Source organism: Cygnus olor, chromosome 1, assembly GCF_009769625.2.
Source record: "Cygnus olor isolate bCygOlo1 chromosome 1, bCygOlo1.pri.v2, whole genome shotgun sequence".
NCBI classification, from domain to species: domain Eukaryota; kingdom Metazoa; phylum Chordata; class Aves; order Anseriformes; family Anatidae; genus Cygnus; species Cygnus olor.
Window position 1 is genome coordinate 179,071,449 of NC_049169.1, and position 15,214 is coordinate 179,086,662.

The 15,214-nt window shown below is 41.0% G+C and overlaps 1 protein-coding gene across 5 annotated transcripts in view; it reads right to left on the reverse strand.

The window, feature by feature from the left end:
• Positions 1-10,382: 10,382 nt before the first annotated feature.
• ZC3H13 (zinc finger CCCH-type containing 13) overlaps positions 10,383-15,214 on the reverse strand; it is a 48,724-nt gene continuing 43,892 nt past the window's right edge. For all 5 annotated transcript variants that reach the window (XM_040541888.1, XM_040541881.1, XM_040541865.1 and 2 more), the window contains 3 exons: positions 14,758-14,958; positions 11,469-11,632; positions 10,383-10,868 (listed from right to left, as the gene is read on the reverse strand). In XM_040541888.1, coding sequence (XP_040397822.1) covers positions 10,698-10,868; positions 11,469-11,632; positions 14,758-14,958 — 536 coding nt within the window. In that variant the 3' untranslated portion in view covers positions 10,383-10,697. The remainder of the gene's footprint in view (positions 10,869-11,468; positions 11,633-14,757; positions 14,959-15,214) is intronic.

Genomic DNA, 15,214 nt, shown 5'->3' on the forward strand with positions numbered 1-15,214 from the left:
AAAGACAATTCTGTGACTCCAACACGACTTTGTTGGGAGCTGGGTCTGTTCTGCATACCAAAGGATTTTTCCATGTGCAGAAGGGAGATTTTTGCTACCTGCCAAACAGAGATTTAATGATATTGTTTCTGTCATTTTCTCACTCACTCTCTTTCCTTTTGGGACATTTATTCAAACTGTTTCCCCTGCTTTTCCAGTTCAGCTTACCTTTCCCCTCTTTTCAAGCACAGTCACTGCTCAGTGCCAGCTGACAGTGCACAGGACCACAGATACCCCTGAGACGGTGAGGTGAGCTGGACAGGGTTTTGCAGTTTTGACCTTGTCCCTTAGACTCTCCTCTAGGATCTAACTCATCTATACAGAAAGGACATTACCAGAGGGACATTCATAAGAAGATTTTACTAAGGACAATACACGAGCAAGTCAGTGGTGCTGCGTCTAGGAGGTTCCTGACTTACTTTAGCAACTCAACTGACTACCACAGCAGCAAGAGGGACCTGGTGATGCTTATGGAAGGAGGTGTAGCAGAAAGTAAGAGCCTAGAAGGTGCAGGATGTGCAATGGGGCCTCCAACACACAGTACAGAGAAGGGGTTTACTGAAACTTGATGCATGGCAGGGAGCACTGCCAACAATATTAAAGCTGGATTTACAATGCCAAATTTTAACTGTTGAGGCATATTTCCATGCAAATGGATTTCTGTGCATGCATGTATGGCGAAACAGAGGCATGGATGAGTGGAGTGGAGCTAGGACTGACAGGTGCAAGCAGTATGAGCAATTTACTGTGTTATTTGTGAGACCAGCAGAGCCTCCTCTCATGTTCTCTTAATGTCTCAAGTTTCGCTTAATAAGCAGAGAAAACACGCATATTTATTCTAACCTTTAGCTGTGCGTACGAAGTATAGGTCAAATGTATATTTGAAGACAGCATGACCACAGCGGTATTCCCTGGGGATCTGAGTAATAAAAAGGCACCTAGAAGTTTTCCACTTAAAAAGCCTTTGTATATCATCGTGGACACTTGTCTATGCTTGAAAATGTGACAGTTTAATAACTATGAAGCAACTGGAAGTAATAATTGAGAACATGGCCAACTAGAGCAATATTAATTATCTGTAACAAATACATCAAATTGATATGCTGTTGTATCCATAATATTAGCTTCAGCTAGTACATTAAAAGGTCAGCAGGAAATGAGGGATGGGAAAACATGTCTGATTTGTGGACATACGCTGTTGACAGTCATAAGTGAGGTATTCCAGCCCTCGTCCTAATGTTTATAAAAGCACAGGAGTATGTTATTCCAATCAATCACTCCCCATTTATGAATTCCAACTCATACTCGCCAAACACAAATCGTGTGTGCTTGTACAAAGACAATTTTCGATTAGCAGCTAAGACCTGTTCCTGAGAAAGGCCACAGGCACAAAGAGACTCCACAGCCGTGCCTACACCCACGATAAAATCTTGGCCGGGAACAAGCCTCCATTAATCTTGAGGAATAAAAAATGCACAGTAATCTGGCAAGGGAAATGTCCAAAGTACAGTTAATTTTGGCAAAGCATATTGATCATTTTGCAGTAGTAATGAAGTGAGGCGATTTTTAGAGATCTCCAAGGATATGCTAAACAAGAAGGTTTTGCCTTGGTGCTTTGATGTGATGTTAGAGACAACATGGACAACACAGAGAAACCAGTCAACAGACCACTGAGCAGTGATCTGTACTATGACCACATCCCATAAGTGCAAGGCTCTCATCAATATTCAAGTGTGCATAGCAAGAGACCATAAAATAGACCTGTAAGATATCAAGTGCTAGTCACAAAGGAGTCAGCCCTTAAGTTAAGAACTGAACCTCATCTGGACACACCCAAGCTTTTGGTGAGAGGATGGGATGCAGTGTGTTATGCCTGAAGCCACCAAGAATTCAGACAAGATAAAACCCTAACATCAAAAATATGGGTATGCACAAATGCACTTTATCATATTGCTGCTTTCATGTCATAAATGCTTTCCCTAGTCTTTTTGAGATCATTTTATACAAAATAAGTGTAATCGCACATTGATTATGATATTCAGATCATGGGATACGGAGTAGATACCTCAGGTGTAAGGAAGGAAGCTGGTTTCATGAGGGACAAGGGCAGGCATGGAAGTGACTGTGGTGATAGACCAACATCCCTCCTTATTTACTAACACCAGACATTCAAGGGTGAATTATCCCCTTCCAACCTTTCTCACTATAGAATCTTTCTGTTCTCTGAAAAGAAGAAGCACGTATGTTGAAAGGCAGTTGAAGACAATAGATAACTTCTCACACAGGGAATTTTAATTCCTTTCAAAACAAAGGTTTCGTGTTAGCTATGGGCACCTTCCTTCATGGCTAAGACCTGAGCTTTCCTAACTAAAAATGCCACTGTACCCAAGGACAACCTGGCCACTGCCTTTTCCCGTTGCATTGACTTGTATCAAGTAGAAGGTTTATTTGCCTCATTAACATGAAGAGATTTTTGATCTTGTTTGTCGCTTTATGATAAGCAGATGACATTAGAGTTTGCTTCAGATTCTGCCTTCTGATCACTGGAACCTGCTCACCGTAGATAAGTGTGGCAACTTTAATTTATGCTGCACCAGAAGAGCGATGAAAAGCGCTGAATCTAAATCAGACTTTTGGTAGAGCTTCCGCACCAGAAGAAGAAAGAGCGCGGTAATTCACACACACACACATGCTCACTCAGATGTACAGCCACTGAATCTTGTGACGTTATTGAGGAAGGTGCTTGGCTCTGTTATTTTTAATGCCAAGAAGATCTTCTTTGTCGGATGCCTAACTTTAATGTCGTATGGGTCTCAGATTTCCCTCGAGGGAACTTGCAATCTATATTAACAACCCAATGCAACAGAGAAGCCCATTTAACACTCTTATTAGCTCAGTACAAAGATTAATTAAGCAATAATCTCTTTTTCCAAGCAGCTCCTCATCAGTGGTTAATAACATGTTTGTTAGTTAACTTCCTAAGGCTAGATCTGAGATGGGGAATGTTTGAGCAAGCTGGTTAACTCTTTTAGCAATTGCTAAAGGTTTTATTGCTAATATAAATTGTACTTCAGGATTTGTAGCAGGAGCACTGTTCATAAAGAGTTACCGACAGAAGGCAGATTTCACCATGGAGCTAGAAAGCCAGCCATTTAACAAGAGGGGGTCTAAGACAATTAGAAAGGAGGCCACGTTTAAGACAACTATATCTCTGCAATGGCCCTTGCAATATTCTTCAAAATGTACTTTTAAATGTATCTAAGACTTCTGTTTGCTTTTTTTTTTTTTTTTAAACTTAAAACAGCTTCCCACTGCCATCAGATGAAACTTCCGTGAGATTCCTTTCATCCTGCATCCCAGCAAGCCCATGTGGAGCTGCTCACCAGCAGCCGAGGGACGGAGCGGGCTGGGGGCACAGCTAATAAATCATTAGGACCCAGCCACACATTGCTCTGCCTGCCACTTACCCAGGTCAAAAGCTACGTACAATTTAATTTTTATAAGGCTGGAAAACCTTCCCCAGCTCTTGATCAGGAGCATGTGATGAATTGCAAAGCTACTTGAGTCTTGCAGAAGGGAGAGAGGAACAAACCGACAATTCAATTAAGTTTAGGTTTACATCGATTTTCCCTCCATCCCTTTATGGGACAGTGCCAAAATATATCAGATTATGCTCCATTGCAGTGTCTTGAGATAAAATATTTCACCTGGAGCTGCAGAGCTTGTGCTTTCATGCTGAGTCCACCACACTCTAAGGCCTGTAAATGCCCGCCTTCTGCTCTGTCCTGTGGCCAGACTGGACAAATTACCCACAGCAAACTGTAGTAAAGCCATAGATAGCTATTTCAGTAACCATCAGGGAAAAGAACAAGGAAACTACCACCTTTTTAATGCACAAATCAGCACAACAGTGATTAGGTGCTTCTAGACAACACAAAATATTTCTGAGTGTGAAAAAACACACCAAACCCAGCATCTGATAAATCCTCCTCTGTTGTTCTCGGATGAAGAGCTGAAAACCAATTTCTACGGTTCAGAAGCAAGCAGAGAAGGAAAACATCTTTCCAGATACTGGATTTATCACTTTGGGAGTATATCAATTTAATCATGTCATTCTCTTCACAGTTCACATTGGTTTATACAGGTGAAAATTAGAGTTGAATCTCCCATCCATAAATGCAGTTGTTCCTTTTTATCCAGGTGTGCACGGCTGGAACTGATATACGCCTGTTGCCAGAAGGAAAAAAAAACCCTCTAATTCCAAATTTCTCCATCCAGTTGCCTTATTCATTAATGATACAACACATTTTATTATAGGCTTCAGCAACTTTATGTAAAATCAGACCATTTTATGCTACTATGGTATATGAGCAGTATTAAATTGCTTTTGCTATAAAGGTGTTGAAGTGGGACCCTAGCTCGAGCGTTTCCCTGTGAGCAGACCTTGTGATTTTGCTGCTCTCCTGCGATGACATTTCCACGTATGTGGCGATGCCATGGGGCTGCCTTCCAGGGAAGTGCTCGTGTGCCCATCCAAACGCGTACAACGAGCATAACAGAACAGTTCACACATTTGGAAATGCTTTAAAAGCGGTGTTAATCACCCTCTTTTTTTTTTTTAAGCTTCAGATCTAATGGGATTCCATGCTTCCACCTGGGTCGGAGGGAGCCCCGATTTATGTTAAGATGTCATCAGATGGCACCCTCTATTTTTTATGCATGGTTATGAATGCAGCATTAACTATATCAAACAACAAGCTAGGACCATGCATCACACACCACACACGCAGTAGAGGCTACTGATGAGTAAGTGAGGCAGTCTTTATAATTTGTGCACCAAAAAAAAATAAAAAGAAAAAAAAGTGGTTTAGATTATAGCAATAAAAATGTAAATTAAAGGGATGAATACAGCAAACAGATTATGCTATCATTCCAGAGCAGACAGTGGAGAAGTCACAGTTGCCCATTTATGTTTTGACAGTTCATGCATCAGATGAGACTTGCAAAGAGGGGTACCACTCTTTAGGGGAAGCAGAGAGCAAAATAGACACTGCTAAGTGTGAATTTAACAGCGCATTTATTATTTGGGCAACTCGCTTCTCGATAAGTTGGCAAGAAAGCCTTTTGAATAAAGCAAAAAAAAAATATATATTAAAAAATCAGACCATGTGGGAAATATGCCACAGTCAGGCGTGTTGGCTGTCAATTTGTGTGTCTCTTACAGTGGTCCTAGCCAGACAGCTCAAAGGAGTATTCAGAAGCCATCAAACCTGGCTTTGAGTACCAGGAGTTTGTTTGAGTACCAGGAGTTTGCAATGCCCAGAGCCTTCCCCAGTGTGTACAAACACAGACAGACAGTCAGCGGGTTTAGACAGTGTCAGTTTACCTCCCAGGAACAACTCCACGTACTTACAGCATGCTCAATCCCTTTGGAAACCTTGCTAAGTTTCTGCAGCCTCCTACAGCACTGAATTCTAAGCCTGATTAGGCACCATAAGGAAAAGGAGAATTTCTGTTTTATTACCCAAGTCTGCCAGCTTTTAATCTTAGTGAAGACGGCTCTGTCACACGGAGCAGGAAAACAGTATCTTCCATCCTACTTTTTCTGGTCCACTGTTTCATACATTTTAATCATATCCGCTATTACTCCTATCTCTTCTAAAGTCCCAAGAATTTTAATAACTTTGATATGAGATCTTCTGATTTCTCAGCTGTTTTGCAATAAGCTTCCTTGAACTAGGGACCTATCCATATAGCATTTTTCTACCTTAGTATACATTGTTTTTCTGCGTATTTTTCTATTTTTGGCATTACACGTTTCTCTTTACACCAGACTGAGATTTTCTGTGAACTGTAGGTTTCCTCCTGGCAAGGATCTTGCTAACTTAGGACAGCGTGAGGTATGGAAGTTGATCAGATCTTCCCCTTTAGCGATGTGTCAATTTGCACATCCCGATGCTGACTGGCAGAAGGATTTGAGAGGAGCCAAATGAACGGGCCACATGGCAGCAAACGAAGCTCCTTGTGTTTTTCTCCAATTTTAACTGTGATTTGCCAGCTTTTCCCATCCTCCCTCTGTCAACTCCTTCCGAAAACTGCAAATGCACTTGGAGGTCACCCGCTGTGAGCTGATTGTACAGCGATGAGACTTGATCATTTAGTCCTCTGTTTTACCTTCTGTTTCCCTGTTAAAGAAATGACATGAGTTAAAAATTATCCTTCACCCACTACAGCTTAATTTCTCCTAGTAACCTTGTGCAAGACATGCCAAAGTTCTCTGCAGCCTCTTGCTGATGCATTTTTTGGGAGCACGCAAGGAGCAGACAGAGGAATGCTTGTCCAAGACAGTGGCAACCACAGGTTTGTTTCATGCTGACACAAAGCAACTTTGCAGCTAGGGAAGAAGGTAAATCTTGCATGCACCTATGGGGTCCTTTGGGGGTTTCCAGCTTCCATCTTAAAGGCAGATACGGGCAACTTAGGTTCACATTCTTCAGGTTTTTCTCCTCATTTCGCACTTGCCCAGTTCTTTTCACAGAAACACAGCAGGGCTGTGGCTGGATGGGAGCTGCAGAGTTCACCCACTCCAACCCTTGGTCAAGCAGGGCCACCTCCACCAGGTTGTCCCTTAAGACAGCAATCATATTCTGTGCTTCTCTTCCCTTTCAGGGCTTCCTGTGTCCCTAGTTAGAATCCATCTTCTGAAGGCAGAGGTGAGCAGACCGGGACAGACCAGGTGAGAGGTCACAGGTACTACATTCAGTACTAAAACACTTTCTCTGCTGGAAACACCCACCTGGACCTTTCCCCAGGGCTGTTCCCAGGGCTCTTTCACCAATCCATCCTGCACACAGTTAGCACAACAAGTCTTCCTCTCTCCCTCATTCTGGACGAGCTCCTGGCTTGTAGCAGAAGGGAGACCTCACACTCCCAGGCTGACAGCCAACACTACTCAATGCCGTTCAATTCCTACTACTCCCTCGCTCAGGTGCTTTCCATACTGTGCCCCAAGCACCCCTCATACACATAATAGGTTCAAACAGCAAACCTAATCCTAAAGTAAATTAAAAAGGGGTTTTCATTCCCACCAAACCCATAAGCTTTCTTAAAATCCACATCCAATACTAGTTACTCTAACAACCCCCCTTTAGGAACAGTGTTCACAACCAACACAACCCTTTCCCACGTGAATGCCCCCTTAAAATCTGCCAACGCATTGCTCTGTACCTCAGCAGTTTGTCCTAGCACGCCTTCCAACACTTCAGTCTTTCAAAACACCTCAACTTCATTAATCAGGAAAAAGCCAGCCTGTGGTAGGCACATCCCTGACAGCGACTGATGATATCAAGAAATTAAACTTGCCCAGCATACGCTTATTTTCCCTCTTTGATCCCTTGATCTCTTACCAGTAGGGCAGAAGCAATGAAACTGTTTCTGTACAACACTGCCTTCTTCCAAAAACCTTTAGTTACTTGCTCTCTGAATGCCATTTTAACACTTCCCTTTCCTGCACATTCCAGTTTGGACTTCTTTATTGATTTTGACGGAGGCAAACTTCCAAATCCTGTAGGTCAGTTTGCCTTAAGAAACCCCTTGCATCTTGACACTTGGCTACATTGCTTTGTCTTCTGGATTTAGGGCTCAGCTTGGAGTTTTTTTTTCTTATTATGGTAACAGCACCTTTGCCAATCTCAAACTGTCTCCTTACATTGCATCTAATTCCTCTTCCACGCTGCCCACAAAACCTTGGCATGCGTACATGAATATCAAGCGTTTGGTTCTGTGTCCTTGGACTTCCCCTTCACAATAAGGCAAAATATAGAAAGAAGCATCCATTTTATACTAATACCCTTTAAAAGCAGACTTTGTTACTACAAAACAGGGGGGTCCCAAACTCCATAAGCAGGCAGCAACTGTTATTACAAAGGCAGCTCCAGCCCCCTGCTCTCTGCTGAAGGGTGCTCTCTACAGTGTGGAGGGGAGACCACGACTGCAAAAAAGCAATTCAAACAAAAGCCTTAATTTAGCAAAATCATCTAAACTCTGTCTTCTGAGCGTACCATACAGATGGCCCAACAGAGACGATAACCTCAACAGCATCCTAAGGTACAGGCGTCAGCCCCATTTGCGCCTTGAGGCTCTAAAAACCTGCCCTGCCTGGGAATTTGTCCTGGCTGCAAGAGCTGGGCACGGTGCTTCGCCTCGGTGAAAGCCTGCCTCGTCCCACCAGCTCACCTGGCAGCTTGTTCTGCATTGCCACGCTCCGGCCTGCACCTCAGGGCTGCTTAAAACCAATTTATCAAGGAGAAATGGAGTAGCAATAGAGGCTTCTCTGCGTTTTCGGACTTGGAGCTGGAGCGCCCAAGGGATGCCAACCGAGACACATGTGCAGCCTTGTGCTCACCGCTGCCCAAAAGGTTACAGGCACCTGTGGACCACGGCTAGAGCCTTGCAAAATGAAAACTGGACTACAATCACTACAAAGCACTGCAGATCAAATCAAAACAAAGAGGTATAAGGGGCGATTTAGCACCTTTTTTGTACAATTCCAGTGAATGGTGGCATGGGTCAGCATTGGATTTGAGCTTCAATGGGACAGTCACTTCACAAGATACTCACAGTAGCCCACCAAGCCTACCTTATTTTGCTTTTTCTAGGGCAGCGTGAAATAGTCTTCTGCAAACTAAGTGCATATATACACTCTTGACTGTTTTACAGGAAAAGTGTTTAAAGTAAGCAGAGTGTAATTAAATACCCAACAGTGAATCTATTTTGTGTACTGCAGTCTTAGACAAGGCTGTTTCCAGCTATCAAACATTTTTATGTCTTTTAGAGATGATTAAAATAGGCTTGAATGTAATTGGAAGCAATGATCTAATACTTTCAACTTAAAGGCAGCATTATTGTAGCTATAAAATAGGTGAGGATGAATTTAAATGCTGAACAGGTTTGTTAACTCTTGCTCAGTTTAAGATACTAGTGTGCTTAAGAACACATACTTCTTTTTAAAGCATGTATTAGAAACTCCAACGACATTAAAAACAGCTACCAAGCCCCTTAAAAAGTTTCAACAAGTGAAAAAACTAGGAAGATTATGTTTTGCCTGCATCACTTAGTTTAGTAGGAATCAAACCAATAGTAGAAACTTCTCGCATCTTTCGTATTTGAAACAGGCACATATATTGTGTGGGCACTTATAAAATATAAATAAAAGCTCTCACATTTTCTTTAATAACAACTATTTAAATGTAGAATAGCAACATGTCACTGAAGAAAGAGACATTATAGGAAAGCGTTACAGGTAAGAAAGCTTTGCATTAATGTTCTGAAAAGTGAATTTGAACCGAATTGGAATTTGTATTTGGGCATTTGCTTGAAGCCAACACCACTCTAAGCACCAGGCAGATGCTAGACAAGCCCATCACATTGAACTACACACAGACAACATCCCCCTCCCTGTGTTGGTTCCAAGCAGAGAAAAAGGATTAGAAACTAGTATCAGCCAACCATCAAAAAGACTAGTGGCTCATAGCTAATTTTTAACCTATATAAGAACACTGAAAACAAGTTGCTTTGCAGCAAGCCAATTATCAAGGTTAAGCTCTGGATTTCTTTCTCACCCTGTGTGAGCAGACTTCAACGCAACAGTTCAGGTTTAAACCTGGGACAAGTACAGAGGTGTACATAGAGACTTAATTTAAAGTTTCAGAAGCCTCAGTTACACATGGAAGCTTCCACAGACTACCTAAAGATACCTGACTGGCATAATCCAAAGATCCCACTAGAGATTCACTTCTCAAACTGAAAACAATTCTTACAAAACTGAGCCCAGGCTTGATGAGTCTCCAGTCAGGCCCCTGAACCTGTAACACCCAATAAAACACAACCGCTCACTGCCTTTACTGCTAACATCTGAAAACTTACCAAGTGTGAAACACCCTCCGGCTACTGCAGGAAATTGATCTGTCCTGATACTTACAGAATGTAAAACGTGCGCCAGTCTTCCTTTGTAAGCAGCAGACGTTTCCAAAACGCAGTGAGTCTCATAAATACAGACATCTAGAACTGGTCAGAAATCACTTCCTGGAAGGTTTTTCTTTCCATCTCTCATACTAGATTTTTACATCCAGAAATTATCAGAGGAAACCTATGCTAAAGATAAAGACCTAGAGCTCTGTCCAAATCCAGAGCCACACCAGAGACTACTGCAATAAGGAAAGGGATTTGAAAAGCAGAGGTAGACAAACTCCCAGGAAGCAAGCCACTTCAGAAATTCCAGACACCTGTGAAGGGTCTGTGGTGGTGGTGGAGAAACCCATTCGTAATAAGGAAAGAGATACACAGACAGTTTTCTTCACTTTAATATCGGCTGGAGTTATAAACTGCTAAAACCAGACATCTTCACATTATTACACTTGATGCACCATAAAACAGGTTTTTGTTAGTGTAAGATTCATATTACAAAACTTGCAGAGAACTTCACACAGAAGTCTACTTTTTACCACTTTTATTCACATCCAAAATCCCCAATTCCTTTCTGTGTACAAACAGAGTCTTTCCTTCCATCTTCTACAGCTGTTTTCCAAACAACCAGTTCTAGACAGTACCAACACTGGTAATGGGATATGAGCTAGAAAGAACTGCTGTGGTCATTTGCTTTAAGACACACACACTTCTTGCTGGATAGCTGGTTGTGGAATCTTACTATCCTCTGTCTTTTCTTGCCCAGGAGCTTGGCACACAGTCTTGCGTTTGAATAACCGTAGACTCAACCGTAACAAGTCACTGTCCATGGCTGCAGGATTCGTGTAAGCTTGTTTTGTTGCACCCTATTGAAATTAAAATAAAAACCAAAAATAGTGGCTTTTAACATGTAAGCTGAGAAATTAACATCAAGTATTCTCAGTAAATACAGGTTTAATCATACATATTCACTAGAAAATCTTCAAGAACTGAAGATTTTTCTATTAGCATGCAAGAATACAAAACCTACTGTAGTGTAAGACATAGCTGAAGTATCTCTCTTATTTTTAAAAAGAAATGTATCTAGGTTCTTTTAACTTGCAAGAATAGAATCTTAAAATTCTTATAGAAGTACATGGACTCTTAAGCAGGAAAATTATTCAACAATTATCCTTGAAAATGTATTTTAACCAATTACTTTGATTGCGTATTCTCTAAATGCAGAAAGTGTTTCCAGAATTTAAATGCCATAATAAGAAATAGTTTAAGTCTCCATCTTAGATTAATCTCCCAGCTTAATGAAAACATAAAAACCCTAGAATATTTCAATAAGTCTGTTCTCCATTATTTAAAGCTCTAGATCTGCTCCAGAACAATTACTACTAAAATTACCACCCTAGACAAATGTTTTGCACAGTAGAGCCTGTTTCCACATTTTAACCCAGCTCTGTAAGTGAACAACTTGCCTTTTCATTCTTCATTAGCTGCTTACGAATTGCAGAATCCCTTCTAAAGCACAGAGCTTTACAGCAAGGACCCAGATTACTAAGCAGACCCGCTCTCTCTTCTTTTCGTAGAAGTGCAGCCATGTTCAAGGCCCCCAGTTCATGTTCAAAAAGGTTTTCTGCATCTACAAGGAAATGATATTTACAAAGATCAACAAACACATGGTATTTTGGAACAATAATATACGGCAATATGAATTTACTGGAGTTAAAAATAATCCTGCATGAGATTTAACAACTCCCTTAAGTTCTACTGTTGGTGTTTCTGCCTTTTACACAATACCAAGCTTTTGGGAAAAAAAAAAAAAAAAGGTATTGCAGTTTGTAGAAAAAAGAACAAATTCATCACCATCTGAATGTAAGCATGGGTACACTTGTATGTAGCTGCAGCACTGGAAAGCAATATTGAGACAGCAGTCACCAAGATGCCTAAAAAATCAAGTGACAGCTCTGATGCAGAAGAGGGGATATCATTCATGATCAGACATGTACGAAGAAAGGTGTTTACTAGTGCTAACAAAAAGTGGTTAAAGTTGTACTTCCCTGCAAAGCATAGGATAACTGCACCAGTGTTAAAACAGGGTTTGTATAGCTAAGTAGGAGTGAAACATGCACAATAACTCTTTTATCCATGGTGGGTGAACCAGGAGAACAACTGAACAGACGCTAATAAACTACTCCCTCCCTTTAGGCTCACTTAAACCATTAGCTAATAGTACTTAAAGCAGCAACACTAGTCCTTTAATACATTTATCAGAAGAAAGTGTGCAGCTAGAACACGTTAACCAAAGTTCCTTTTCAAGATGGCTCCTGAGGCAAGACTTGTTCTGTAACATCTTTTCTACGAAATGTTGACAAAGACCAAAAGAGTGCATACGGCGGGACTGCAGTATATTGGCATATAACCCTTTCACAATAAATAAGAAGATACAATACAATTGAAAAAAATATGGTAAGTTATGCAGTTAGCAGTCCGATCCAATCTTCTGTATTTAATAAAGCACTTGGTTTTTAGTAGAGGATCGAATGCCTAACTGCAGACACCAGCAAACCTGGGGAAAATTTAGCAGCTAAAAGCGAAGACTACTACTGTAGTTTGGCAGAACGCACCCAAGAGAGAGCAAGGACACCGTTTTAAACCACTGAAGTTGTGATGGAGCTGAGTAAGATTAGTTTTCAAAGAAGGTGAAAAGAAACAAAAAAATTTAGAAGATATCAAGGACAGGTTAAAGAACTGCACTGAACTTATCAAGACAACCCCAACAGACAACCAGCACCACAAGTGAGACACAAAATGGCCACTTCGAAGCTGACAGAAACTGCTTGTAGGATCTGCCTAGGTGCCAGGTGCTGAGCATATCTGACAACAAAATACTGTTTGATGCTCATCCTCAACTGCATACAACAGATGAGGGAAAATCAGATACAAATCTCAATTCCATCACATACTACAGATTTTTGTTTCCAAAGAAAATGAACACAAACAAAAATCCCAGTAACAAGCGAGCACTTTTTTTTCTGCATTTCAGAGTATTACCAGGAACTATTCATCCATAAATAGGAACAAAAAAGTGAACACCAGAATCAGGAATAAAATGGGGAAACAAAGACATTATATGACCATGAAGAAATCCAGAGTGAAAACACTACATTTCCACTGTAACACACACTGAATGCCTAGCTCAATGGCTTCACTTTTCAGGGCACCAAAATTTGTGCCTTACTTTAGAATACCCACGTTGTGGCTGTGTCATCACTATACAAGGAATCATCTTACCTAGCAGCAGATTACAGAGAAAATGCACGCACTTGAAACCATACCGGCACTTCCACATGTAGTAACTTTGAGAAGTGAGAGACTGCACACGCTAAGGAGAAATTAACGGAGGCATTCAGCCTTCCTTCCTCTCCAGAGCAAAGTTCTCCTGCATCTGAGCACACTTGAGACAACCCAGAGACAGTGCTACAGAGACTCCTACTATCACCACTCCCCTGGACTTTGTTATTTCTAGAGAAGCATGCAAAGACTGCTGAGGTTATTTCAGGCAATATATTAGAGAGCCAGGAGGACTCTGCAATGCAGTTCCTGGTGAAGTATGCAGCAAAATTTAAGCTTAACAGAGAAAGACACAGTTCATAGCTTTACTATGCCAGACAGTTTGCATACTCAGGAAGATATGATAGTGTATCAATTACATCAGCTACTTAAATTTTTCCCCTCTCTACTGTTTGAAAGCAATCTTACTGTAAGGTTAACAAGACAACTGCACAAAAAGTAATGTTGCAAAGAATTAGAGTACTGTTGCAGGGTGTTTGGACAACACTCTTGGAAATATGGTTTGGGCTTGATGATCCTTATGGGCGCCCTCCAACTCAGGATATCCTACGGTTTCACGTCAAGAACTAGAATTTACAGAGTTAAAACAAAAACCTATACCCTAAAACCAAGGACTCTACAGAAACTGTTTTTTATAAGGCACACTTTTATCATATTTAGATCCTGGAATAATATGCATATGGATCTTACAGAGAGCAAATGTTTCATAGACCTAAGTAACAATTTTGCCAAGTAAATTTTTGCAAGCAGCTCAGCTGGTTCCTGGGATGCCAAAGAGAAAATCAGTACTCTCCCTCACACAAAAGCCCTACTTACCCTACACAGCTGCAGTGAATACCACTGGTTTAGTTCTTGCCCATTCCATCCATCATGCATGTCTCATGCCCACTTACTTTGACCCAAATGCTACACCTGCATACTATTCATTTAATTTCTCAGTTCTACTACATAATACACGAATTTCACTGAGTTCTTCATTCTGAACCAAAAACTCCTTCCTATGCATTCTGGAGAAGATCTTCAGAAAGCAAGTAAGAGAATCTTCAGAGAAAATAAGAAATCCTATTTTTCCCCTCACACAGTTACTACTGATTCACTGCAGAAGATCATTACCTCTCCAAATGTTGCCAACACACTTCAGGCCAGGTATTAATTCAAGATGGTCTCAAAAAAGAATATTCCACTATGACAAAAAAAGCTGTTTTGGCAGTCATTTAAGACCTCTCTAACGCTGCTGGAATTAAAACACTAATCTGATTGATATACAGCTGTATTAGATTCCTGAATTTTTTACACAGTGCTCAGTGCACGCTTTCTATGGCCTGGAAACCTAGAATAATGAACTAGCACCCATTTCATTAAGTATCTTTACTAAGAACAAAAAGACAGTTTAAACCCTGCAGAAACAATTACCTTTAGGTTTTTCTAATACTCTCTGGCAAGTCTCTTTAATTTTGGTGAAGAGTTCTGGTCCTGCCAATCGCTTGGAAATGCCAACTCTCAACATAACGGCACCTGGTGTGAATTTTAAGAGCGCAGCCCCAGCCTCCCGTGGTTCTTTTGGCTGCTTTGGCATAAGACTGGACCAATCAACATCGATAACATCCACAGGATCTGCGAAAACATTGACAGAAAATGAGTTACCACATCATCACCCCCTACACCACAGCTGACTGATTTCACATGCTGTAGACATCCCCGTCTCCTAAAAGCAACACGTATTAGATGAACATTGTTCTGCAGTTCTCAAAGACAGTTCTTTAGACACTTCAGATAGGAATGTTCAAACTCGCTTTGACTGGTGGCGACAAGGTACGTACAGTTTCTTAAAAAATATAAAGCTTCTTGGATTAAAATAAAAAACATTCTG